The sequence below is a fragment of the Eublepharis macularius genome, chromosome 16, assembly GCF_028583425.1.
Source record: "Eublepharis macularius isolate TG4126 chromosome 16, MPM_Emac_v1.0, whole genome shotgun sequence".
Taxonomy (NCBI): Eukaryota; Metazoa; Chordata; class Lepidosauria; order Squamata; family Eublepharidae; genus Eublepharis; species Eublepharis macularius.
In genome coordinates this window covers 32003337-32015839 of record NC_072805.1, presented here as the reverse complement: position 1 = coordinate 32015839, position 12503 = coordinate 32003337, and the positions used below count along the sequence as shown (strand labels likewise).

Sequence of the window (12503 nt, the reverse complement as noted above, 5' to 3'; positions counted from 1 at the left end):
AAAAGCTCAGATTTCGTGCAGAATCTTCCTCAGGGGCGTGGCCAAACGCTGTGTGGCAGACCCTTAAACGCTGTGACAATTATTCACTCCCGGACCTGAGCAGCTGTATCTTCTTTAGCAGGGCGGCTGCTAAAAGAAGAGTTGTTTATTGGTTTGTAATTGTTGTTTCTTCCCATGAGGGTTCTCTTTAGTTTCACTGCTATAGTACGGGAAGTGCCATTGTTTCGTTGCTTTATGGTGCTGAAACTGGCATGTACACCGGGCCAAGGAAGACTGCAGAAAAAGGCATTGTACAGTAGAATTGCTACAGGTGTAGCCTACCTGGAGTCCCCAGTTCACACCCTGCATGGGCTGAGGCATCAGGCAGTCCGGGAAGAAGTCCCAAGCCTTACTGAGGTTTTCACAATCACTTGAGATGCACCGCCTGTGCTAACTGGCTGCTCCCCATGCTGATCGTTTTGATATGCTGCATTTAGGGAGTTAATTACTATTGCCTGATGCTATTCATTCATCGTGCTCCGCCCTACCCCATCCCTTGCAGGCTACATGCCCTTCAAGGTCCTGATGAGACCCAACAGTGCCTCATCCTTTGTAACTGTGTGACTGTTCCTAGAGCTGCACCTGGCCTTGTGTTTATAAGAACTTGAGTAATGAATAATCAAAGGTAGTACTTGTTTGGTTTGCAGCTGAACGTTAGCCAGTTGATGCTGGTGCCGTCATTCGAACTACCATGTAATTACATGGCTATTAGAAGCATTGGGGGGACTTGTCACCACGGAGGTTAACAACAACAAAAACAATGACAACATTTGGTTTACATACTGCCCTTCAGGACAACTTAACGCCCACTCAGAGCAGTTTACAAAGTGTGTTGTTATTATCCCCACAACAATCACCCTTTAAGGTGGGTGGGGTTGAGAGAGCTCTGAGAGAGCTGTGACAGACCCAAGGTCACCCAGCTGGCTTCAAGTGGAGAAGCGGGGAATCAAACTCAGTTCTCCAAACTAGAGTCCTGCCGCTCTTAACCACTACACTGAACTGGCTCTCTGACCCTGCCTGTCTTACTTTTTGCGCACAAAAACACCACGTTCTGTAAAAAGAGCAGCATTTTTAAAATAACTGTATGCGATCTCTATATTTCTTTGTATCTCTCCATTTGTTGCTAAAAATTGTTTTGGTTCCATCTTGACAAGCAATTTCCTTATGAATGGGAGGATAAGGAAGATAGACTTTTCTGTTCTCGTCAGCCTCTTTACGTGACTCGGCAAGGTCGATGCCACTCCTCTCTTCTCTCAGCCAACTTATGGGGACCCCAGCAAGGGGCTTTCAAGGCAAGTGAGGAGCAGAGGTGGATTGCCATTGCCTTCCCCTGCAGGGCGACCCACTCTTCCTTGGTGGTCTCTCTTCCAAGTACTGACACCAGGCCTGACTCTGCTTAGCGTCTGAGATTGATTTCTTTATTTACTTTATTCATATTTTGCCTTTATCCCCAGTGGGGACCCAAAGCAGCTTGCATTGCTCTCCTCTCCTCCATTTTACCCTCTGATGAGGTTAAAATCTGATGTGAGATCTTATGAGATTGGTCTATACCATGCCGTCTCCCCTCCCCACCTCTCTTACAGGGACAAAGGAGAGCAATGAGTTGAAAAAACATCTGGATTATGTAATGAGGCCCCCAAATAGCAGATGTTTAGAGTATTGTGCAACCTCACTCCAGCACAACTATGCAGACAGTGGAGGGACCCCTCAGTTCCCTCCCAGTGTGAATCCTGTCTTGATGACAATTTGAGGTCAATAAGGAACAGGGTGTGTGAGGTGATCTCTTAGCTACCAAACCCCAATCAAACAGAGACAGATGTGGAAGCACATCAAAGGGAAGAAGTTGCTCTTGTTCCAGTATGATTTCCGTGCATTTGCAAACTGCACTGACCCCAGCATCACACATGGAGCTTTCCAACTTCGTGCTCATGAAAAGGACAACTGTTATGCCTGTTAAGTGGCTTGCAACAGTACAGGATACAGGATGGAACAAGAGGGCTGGCAAACCCCACAAGAGAGCAGCTAAAAGTACACTAGTCACTGCAACTGTTGGTTGTCCTACAGGCTTGGGAGATGGCTGACAGTCCACTGTGAATGGAGTTCATCCTGGCATCTACCTAGGGTTACCGGCTCCAGATCAGGAAATCCCTGGAGATTTTGGGGTAGGGGGTGGAGCCTGGAGAGGGCAGAGTTTGGTGGGGAGTGACCTCAGCAGGGTATAATGCCATAGAATCCACCCTCCAAAGCAGCCATTTTCTCTGGGGGAACTGATCTCTGTCATCTGGGGATCAGTTGTAATTCCAGGAGGTCTCCAGCTGCCACCTGGAGGTTGGCAGCCCTACAGCACCCCTGTTGGTTGATTGACGGCCTGCACAGAGTTAAGAGACACAACGACTGTAATGAGTGATCTTCTGGTATAGCACCAAAGGGTCTTAGCACTGGGGAATCTCAATATATGCCGTCATATATTCAAGCTACCTCAGGGTGTTTTCATATTATGCTTGCCTGACAGTTAATCGGTAACCTAAACCATTCAGTGATAGGACTTAGGACTGCACTGTTAAAAAGGTGGTAGATCAGTTAGGAAAATTTGTAACCATGGGAGGAAGGGATTACTGGCATAAAATAACTGAATTCAGCTAGCCTTTGCTTCCCTATCAATATGGACTCAGATTTAACACTTACTTCCCAAGGCTTTCACAACACAATCCCCCTTCATTTGTATTTGCTGAAGATGTGGGAGTTTTTATTTATTTAACTTTTATTTTTGCATCCCACTCTTTTCCCAAGGAGCCCAGGGTACTGTATATGGGGCTATCCCGCTGTACCATCACAACAGCCCTGTGAAATAATTAGGTAGAGTAATAGGCCACACAGTGAGCTTTATAAGTCAGCAGGTCTTTGAATACACATATTTCTGATCTGGGTTCACTACTCCATTCACTGTTCATCCCTGGCTCTCATATAGTTTGTATATTGCTTGTGAATTGAAATTGTTCAAGATTTTCTATTCCTTGGCTCAATCATCAACCAAAAGGGAGACTGCAGTGAAGAAATAAGAAGAAGATTGAGACTTGGAAGAGCAGCTAGATAACATCCTTAAAGATAAAGATGTCTCTCTGGGAATCAAGATCAAGATAATCCAAATGATGGTATTCTCCATTGCCATATATGAATGTGAAAGTTGGACAGCGAAGAAAGCTGACAGGAAGAAAGTTAATTCATCTGAAATGTGGTGCTGGAGGAGAGTTTTGTGGGTACCATGGACAGCCAAAAAGACAAATAAATGGGTACTAGATCAAATCAAGCCTGAATTCTCCCTAGAAGCTAAAATAACAAAACTGAGGCTATTGTACTTTGGTCACATCATGAGAAGACAAGATTCGCTGGAAAAGTCAATAATGCTAGGAAAAGTGGAAGGCAGTAGGAAAAGAGGAAGACCTAAAACGAGATGGCTGGACTCAATAAAAGAAGTCACGTCCTCCAGTTTGCAGGATCTGAGCAAGTCTGTTAAAGATAGGACGTTCTGGAGGTCTTTTATTCATAGGGTCACCATAAGTTGGAGGCGACTTGATGGCACATAACACACACACACACACACATTACTGTGATCTAGAAATCTTAGCACAGAGGGCAAATCCCCACCTCACCACAAATATCTGCCTTATATTAGGTGATATTTCATGTACTGTGCATCTAGTGGTTTCTTTTGGCTGACTGTTGATCTCCAAAGACTCCTGCATATCTTTTTCAAGCCCTGAGCACTGATGCATGAGAAACCTCCACAGGAGGTGCCAGAAATTGAACTTTATCCATGCAAAGTGAACTCTGGTCCCTCTCTCCATCCATCATTTCTCCACACCAGGAGCACCCGTTGCTTTCTAGTGATTTCATTCAATAATTAATCTAGCCTAATCTTCACTCTTCTTGCACAGCTGAAAATAGCCATAGCCCAAAGGGAACACACTCTCCCATTAACCACCCTCTTCGGCTCATATTTAACCAAATCATCAACAAAGTTCATGCGTTAGGAGAGTGAGAACTAAGGGACAGGATGGCTCCACTTGCTTGCAGTGTCCTGGTGACAGGCTCCAACCGGGGAATTGGACTAGAACTGGTGCAGCAGCTTGCCGAGACAACAGATCCACCAGAGCACATCTTTGCAACTTGCCGGAATCCTGCTGGATCCCAAGGAAAGGTGTGTAGAAAGTCTATGCTGTTGGTAAGGTGGCACCAAATATCTTGTTTTGTGTATTCTGGGTAGTCCTTCCTTGGTGACCTAGTAAGCCCTTTTATGGTACATACAATCACAAAGCTTCTAAGTTTTTGGGTTGGTAAATGACCTGACCTGGATAGTCCAGGTAAGCCCAGTCCCATTAGATCTCAGAAGCTAAGCAGGGTTGGCCTTGGTTAGTAATTGGATGGGAGACCTCCAATGAAGACCCTGGTTGCAGAGGTAGACAATGGCAAATCACCTCTGTTAGTCTCTTGCCATGAAAACCCCACTAGGGGTTGCCATAAGTCAGCTATGACTTGAGGGCACTCAAATAATTCTTGGGGCTCTAGACTTTTTTGGCCACAGAGATGGCCAGGAACTGCTGGCTGCAATACAAGAGAGTGATAGGAAATCCCTTACGCTGCTGATGTTAGCAGTTCACCCCAAAGTGAGTGGAAAGCTTTGCCATTGACAGTCCTGCTTGTTTTAAATTATCCATTGATAGTTAGGTATAAAACAAAATAATTTGACTTATTCCAAACCCAATGACAGCCCAACAAAGTCTGATTTTAGAAATACTGACCCCGAAAAGTTGATATATTAGGAATAGGTAAAATTATCTGCCATGCAACCATCTCGCCAGTGTGAGCCTGTGCACCAACATAGATCTTCCCAAGGCTTCCTCTTGAACATCCCATCCCTGAAGATCTGCGATCTCTTAGGCATGCTCCTTCCCAGATTTGCAACCTGTTCTATGGAACAGTCTCCCAGAAGAGGTAAGGAGGATTCCCATCTTAGCACAGTTCCATAGACCATATTTAACAAGACTTGTATGGGCAGCAAAAGCACTGATTTTTTATTTATTTAGCTGAGTATGCATACTGAAGATGAAGTTAGGATTGCTTTTTTCTGTATTATTTAGTTTATTTATCTGAATCTGCATTTACAAAGCTTGTGTAGTGAAGTTCGAATCTGTCTTTAGAAATTGCTTTGAGCCACCGTTCAATGGTGAGAGAGATAGGATATACAAATTTTAATAAGCAAACAAGAATTTTCTTCCCTTTTCATTAGACCGATTGCTCTCCTCTCAACCATCTTTCTGTCTCCGATTCCAGGCTCTGCGTGAACTGGCTGACAAACACCCCACTATTCATGTGGTTCAGTTAGGTATGGAATGTATCCCTTCCCTGCCACAGGGAGCCCCCCCCCCCCGGTCTCTGAATGCCCCGATCTGTTGCACGGGAACCTGGTCATTAGAACCCATTCACAATTTGATGGCTCCATAAATATATTTTGCTGTTTAAGCCTAGGTACTTTTTAATCGTTTCGTTTATTCATTTCTATCCCGCTTTTCTCCCACATCTGAAGACTCAATGCAGGTTACAAAAACCAGTGCAAAAATATTGTTTAAAACCAACAATCTAAATCATAGATAATACAATGTTTGATAGGGCTGCCAACTCAGGCCTGGGAAATTCTTGGTGATTTATGAACAGTGCCTGTGGAGGAGGGGGTTTGGGAAGGGGTTTCATCTAGAATCTATGGTATACCATAGAGTTAGCCGCCCCTGCCCCCAAAGCAGTTTCTCCAGGGAAACTGATCTCTGTAGTTTGGAATTCTTGGAGAACTCCAGGCCCCACTTAGAAGTTGGCACCCCTAATGTTTGAGGGTTCCTGCTGGTTTCAGTAGACCACCTCATTCGGGGTCACAGGCAAGATGCCCCAGGCCCAGTGCCTTTCGGTTCAAGCATCTGGCTATGCCCAATCTAAATACCTGTAACATTTGTGCCCCTTTCCATTTGGAAGATGTGAAGGACCCATCCAGTCTCAAGGCTGCTGTGTCAGTGGTTGAGTCCCATCTAAATGGTAAAGGCCTGAATTTGCTAATCAACAATGCTGGAGTTGCCATCTATGGCTCGCTGGAGACGATGGAGCAGGAAGAAATGTTGTCTGTGTTCAACACCAACGTAGTAGGGCCCACCCTTGTGGTCAAGGTAAGAATAGCTTTCTATGGACTTTAGGGCAGCGGAATAGGAGGGAATGGGAAGTTTGGCCTCATAGATGCAGGAAACTGACATTTTTGGAGGGTGTAGAGAAAAGTGCTATGTTCTGTTTAGAAGGAAACGAGTTGGACTTCACGAGGAATCAAAGACAGCAAAGTTGAAAGCCAGGCAGAGAGCAACGGGAATAGGTGTAGGATTGAAAAGTATGCAGTGAGCATGAAAAGAGAGACGGGCCCAGAACCACGAGAAGTGAGGTGGATGTCCAATAGCCAAAGACATAAACATAGATAAGGTGATAACCAACAGAAGTCCAACAAACCACCCTGATGAGGCCAAGCATCCCATCAGAAGTGGATCCGAAAGCGTTGGAATATCATCAAGATGAACAAGAGTGGCAAATTTGCCTGGCTGATGAAAATAATGAACTTAAAGATAAAGTACCTGGAGATCTGCGCTCTCTCAACAGGAAAGATATCAGTGTTTGAAAGAATGAAAGAAAGAAGAGCTTAGAGCTGGTTTGTTCAGCGAAAGGGGATGTCTGCTTTATTAGGCCATTTCCACACGTCCTTAAAGAGACGGCCCACTCACCGAACACTGGCAACTTTTCCTCTTAATTCCAGACATCTCTGTTTTCAAACGGTTGTAGGCTGTTTGGCTTCTGTTTTTTCAGCACCTTTTCTAGGACCATGGGAAAGTGCGGTCCCAGAAAAGATGCTGAAAAATGGAAGCCAAACAGCCTGCAACCATTTTGAAAACAGCGATGTCTGGAGTCAAGGGGGAAAGCCGCCAGCATTTGGTGAGTGGGCCGTCTCTTTAAGGACATGTGGAAACGGCCTTAGTTAAGTCCACATGAATCTTGTTGCTTTAGGAAAGAAATGGATGTCCTTTATTGTTGAGGGACTCCATACTATGATAGGAAAGGAAGAACAGGCATTATAGTTATCTATATAGGTTAGATTGGAAAGAAATGTTGAGGGCACACCTTGCTCTCATGGAATTTAGACAAAGAAGCAAGCAGAGAAGGAGACAGAAGGAAGGAAATCCATGCAAGTAGCAAGAGAACAGACAAGAGGAAGGATATCGAGTAATCTGACCTATGCACTGTACTGGCTCTCCTCTCAGGAGCACTGCTGGGCTTGGTGCAAAGAGACATGGCACAGTCCTTCACTGCCCACAGGAGTTACACCTCCATCAGCAGAAGTGGTGGCAGGATAAACAAAGGCCTTGCATTAAAAATGTACAAAGCTAGTCGTAGCCCAGAAGTTTCTCACACATCAGAGCTCAGATCCCTCATTTCTGTGCCAATGTAGGAGTTCTTGCCCCTGTTGAAGAAGGCAGCTAGAGAGAGCGCAACAGAGGGAATGAGTTGTGGCAAGGCCGCCATCATCAACCTTACTTCCAGACTGGGCTCCATTGGGCGAGGCTTTGAATTTGAAGGTCCACCTGTGTACTCGTACCGTGTAACCAAGGTAAGTCTTTCTTTCAAAGAGCGGGATATTTCATCATTCTGAAGATTGATCCCAATAGAAACCTGGGACACACCCGCCTGTCCAATCCTCCAGTCCTTGCTCCCAGTATCTTTTGATAAATTGAAAGCTTTATTTATTTACTCCATGTATACCTTGCCTTCCTCCCCAGTGGGGAACCAAAGCGGCTTCCATTGCTCACCTCTTCTCCATTTTATTCTCACAACAACCCTGTGAGGTAGGTTAGGCTCAGAGTGTGTGACTGGCCTCAAGTCACCCAGCCAGCTTCCACGGCAGAGCAGAGATTCAAACTTGGGTCTCTTGGTTCCTAGTCTTGATGGCTACACCACACTGGCTCTCACATATCATTAGAAAGGTTGTGAGAATGTCTGGCTGAAGGCTGTTTTTCCATCTTGCAGGCTGCTTTGAATATGGCAACGGCATGCATGGCATCAGAACTGCAAAGCGAGGGGGTCTTGTGCACTGCGCTCCATCCTGGCTGGGTGAAAACAGACATGGGAACAGCCGAGGTACTGTGCAGGATGTGAGAGAGGGAGCTATGTTTGTAGACAGCCTGAGAAGCTCCAGTGCTGAATCTCTTAAGACCCAAATTCACAGATGGTAGAGGAAGTGGTCAGTGGTTATCTTTGAGGTTCGAGGTGGAGGGGGATCTAGTGATGGAATGCTCCCCCGTGGAAAAATACCTAACACGTTTAAAACTAGCACGTCAATGAGTAGGTTAGGATAGATTCTTTCTCCTGGACATCTATATATTTCGTGTGCTGGGATTTTTCTTTGTATGGCACAAGGTTTGTTCATCTACAGTTAGCAGTGATCAGGGCTTTTTTTCAGCAGGAACGATGTGGAACAGAGTTCCGGCACCTCTTGAAAATGGTCACATGGCCGGTGGCCCCACCCCCTGATCTCCAAACAGAGGGGAATTTAGATTGCCCTCTGTGCAGCAGTGCGGCGGACAATCTAAACTCCCCTCTGTCTGGAGATCAGGGGGCGGGGCCACCAGCCATGTGACCATTTTCGCCAAGGGCGATTTAAACTTTAAAAAACTCCCCCCTTGTTCCAGCTGACCCAAAGTGACGTCATTGTACAGTCCTGAGTTCTATCACTGAGTTCCACCACCTCTTTTCCCAGAAAAAAAGCCCTGGCAGTGATCAGTAGGAAAAGCAGTACTTAGCGTTAGGTTATATTCAAATTACACAAATCTGTATCTATATCTATATACATATTGATATAGTCATAAATAGGCTTCCCATTAGTGCTCCCATAACCAAGGGTTCACTGCCCATCACCCGTGGAGCCAGGCCGGCCTGGGCATACTAGTCTTGTAAGTGGCCAAGGCTTTCCCTTGTTATTGGGGTTTAGGGACAGCTCGATTCCTGAAGAGGAATTCAGCTGTTTGGTAGGTTTAGGTTCCCAAGCATAAATAGGGTTGTCTAAGAAGACATTTGATTGACCATCTCCAGTAGTGATAGAGCCACAAGAAGCACAGATTTAGAAGTAGGTAGATTGAAAACAAAGTTTACCTTCGTTTTCCTTTTGTTATACGTTTATTTTTTAAAAAGACTTATCTACAGGAGCTGTCAGTGCAGATTCCGGGAGGGGAAAGAATGTCAGAAAGGAAAGCTGAGAGGGGCCCTGGGAGAAAGCCCAGAGGTAAATCTAGAGGGATGGAAGGGCCCTCTGTCTAGAGATCAGGAGGCGGGGCGACCAGCCGTGTGACCATTTTTTCCAAGGGCAACCCACTGAGTTCCACCACCTCTTTTCCCAGAAAAAAAGCCCTGGGCTGGGCCATTAGTGGGAAAGTCCTTAAAGTTCTGTCTTGGGACAGTCACTCTTCTTGTCTTGCAGGCACCTTTGACTGTCGAGTGCAGCGTGCGGGGCATCCTCAGAGTCCTTGCTAATTTATCATCATTGGAAACAGGGGCTTTTCTGGACTGGGAAGGAAACCACTTTCCCTGGTGAGGAGATTTTGGTCAGAGCTCCAGAACACCTCAACAGTGCTGAGCATCTAAATTGTGAAAGTTTGTGCCTTTTAATATGCCGATTCTCGTTTCCTTGACGCTTTAGCCGCTGTTTACGTTTTCTGGGCATTTGTTCCCATTCAGGTTTGAGAACATTTTGCATTATTAAATGGGAGCATTTTGTGTTGCCAAATATCCCTGTTTTAAATTCTTGAGCTTTTCAGCAGCTCAGCCCTGAGACTCTAACACCCGCACTGACACCATTAGTTTGCCTGCTCTGGCAGATGGAAACACCCCTAACACGGTTCGGAGAACATAACAATGGCATCGGAGCCCATGATAATGCCAACCAGCAGGTACACACAAACTCAGTCATGTGTATGTATGAAAAGTACCATCAAGTCGCAGCTGACTTATATGGCAACCACGTATGGTTTTCAAGGCAAGAGACAAACAGAGGTAGTTTGCCATAGCCTGCTTCTGCATAGTGACCCTGGACTTGCTTAGCAGTCTCCCACCCAAGTACTAGCCAGGGCTTACCCTGCTTAGCTTCTCTGACGAGATCAGCCTAGCCTGCACCATCCAGGTCAGGGCATACTTACTTCTGAGATCTGATGAGATCAGGCTAGCTTGGGTCATCCAGCCATGCACCCTCTCAAGTCAGAGCACTGCCTGCTATGCATATACAGAACACACCAAAGAAGGGTACAAAAAGGATCATCATTTTAAGTCAACCTAATTTCCCTTTTCAGTTTTGTTGAACCATTAAACCAAACATTAAGACTTCTTTTTTAAAAAATCCGTGTTTATAATCACTGGCTGACTGAGTGATTGGCTCACTGTTTATATATAGGATTGGATTCTGAGAGGCAGGCAGCGATGACTGCTCTGCAGGTAGGCATGCCAGGTCGCAACTGGCAACCTCCAGGAGGAAATGTGGACGGAGGCCTCATGCATCAGCATTGTGTCAGTGAGATTATGTCACTTCTGGTAAAAAATGGAAGTTGCATGGTGGATGTTCTAGAATTTTGCAAAAACTCTATGGTAAAAAATGGAAGTGATGTAAGCACGCTAGCATGATGCTGGAATGCATCCCTTCCACCCCCATTTCCTCCCACCAGTGGCTGAGGCACCAGTGGGCAATGATGTGGGATGCCAAGAGTCCTCTCACTATAGCAAGAGGCTAACTCCTGTTGGGTTGTGTGAGAATACATAGGTGTGAAACACTTCTGCTCGCACTGTAGTGTTTGAATACATGAAAAATAACCCAGTGAAGAGGCACAAACTGTTTGCAAACGGCCAGATTTACTGACAAAAAATCAGCTCCCTGTTCTCAACAAATCAATAGACTGTAAGCTGGGTCGAATCCACATTACCTCTTTTTTCCCGGTTGTTCTCCACATGAAATCCGCATTTCAGAGTGCCGGTCACATTACCCAATCCTCTACACGCATCTCTCTCGGATTTCCATCGGATTGCTAGTAGCGGTTTTCTTGCGGGAGTTTCACGATGGACGTGAACGCTTGCGAGCGCAATTTTCGCGCTCCTTTTTTAAACAGCCGTCAATCAAGTCTCCCCTTCCTTTCCTTGCGTTCCCATTGGCCGATTCCACCAGAGATGGCTCATAAGCGATTTCTCCTATATTTCCCCTTTATTTGCTTTCGTTGCTTGGTTCAGCAACATCCGATTTCTCAAAAGCCAAACTTTTTTCTCATTAACATCTTTTTAGTGGCCCAACCACCCGAATATCCTCTTCCCCCCCCCTCCTCTTTTAATTTTTTTTTTTAAATAGATCTGTCATAGCGAAATTTCGTAGTGTGTTCCAGCGCAACAAAGATCACATTTAACCGCCGTCCTAACGCCTCCTGCCTCGGCCCATGTATACAGTGCTCTTGAATGATACCACAAACAAGTTTTTAAAATCTGTTGTGTTTCTTGTTCCTTGAGAAATGTCTCTTTTAATTTTTTTGGCTTTTTTAAAACTTAAGACATCGTGACGCAGTGACGATAGATCAAAATAAAAAGCTTTGAATGTCCAACCCGGAATTATTTTGTTGGAATGTTATTAAATCGTTTGGTCAGGGTGTGTCTCGTGGCTGGCGCTTGTCACGACCGAAGGTTGAGCACCACGGGGACACTTGGCTAGGGTGCCTTTTCTGGGCGCAATACTTTTTTTATTCCCACATAACAAAATATCGCTATTCCAAAGATTCATTAAAAAAAAAAATTAGAAAAAAAAGGATCAGAGAATCGAGGGAAGATTTACGTGCCGCACAGACAGAATAGGAATCAATTGTGTTCCTTGCAAAAATATTAGTAGATAAAGAAAGTTTGTCAATCTTGGATTAACAGGGGAAATGCTGTCCAAAAACATGCAGAAAACATTTTGAACATCGAACACCTTTCTGTTGCTCTTAAAGAAACGCTTCTTATTTCTGGTGACCCAATTTTTTAGTTCCACATTGACATCCATGAACTTAAAATAGATTCCCTTGAAATCTTATCTGTATTTCCATTCCTGTTTTGCTGTAAAATTTGGTGTTATGCCTGGGGACACAATGGAGAAAGCATTCTGAAGATACAGTGAATACAGACAGAATGCTAAATTTAAAGTTGTGATGTGGCGTTCTGTGGGTTCTTTGTGGTTCTTCGTGTTTGGCACCTGTCTCAAACCTGTGTGCCAACCAGGCTGGAGACTACGACGTTTGGCCCCCCGATTGGAGTGATGAATGGGAAACCTAGGATATCAGCAGAATCATTCTGGACATCATATTCAAAGTGTCCTTCGGCATCCTCCACTT

General features: G+C 45.1%; 1 protein-coding gene across 1 annotated transcript; it reads left to right on the top strand.

Annotated features, from left to right (window-relative positions):
• Nucleotides 1-4092: 4092 nt before the first annotated feature.
• Nucleotides 4093-10438, top strand: LOC129344070 (C-factor-like). Its single transcript, XM_055000560.1, has 6 exons — nt 4093-4237; nt 5371-5422; nt 6061-6248; nt 7568-7726; nt 8143-8253; nt 9590-10438. Exons 1-6 carry the CDS (start codon nt 4094-4096, stop codon nt 9701-9703), a joined length of 768 nt encoding a protein of 255 aa, XP_054856535.1. The 5' UTR covers nt 4093; the 3' UTR covers nt 9704-10438.
• Nucleotides 10439-12503: the final 2065 nt, after the last annotated feature.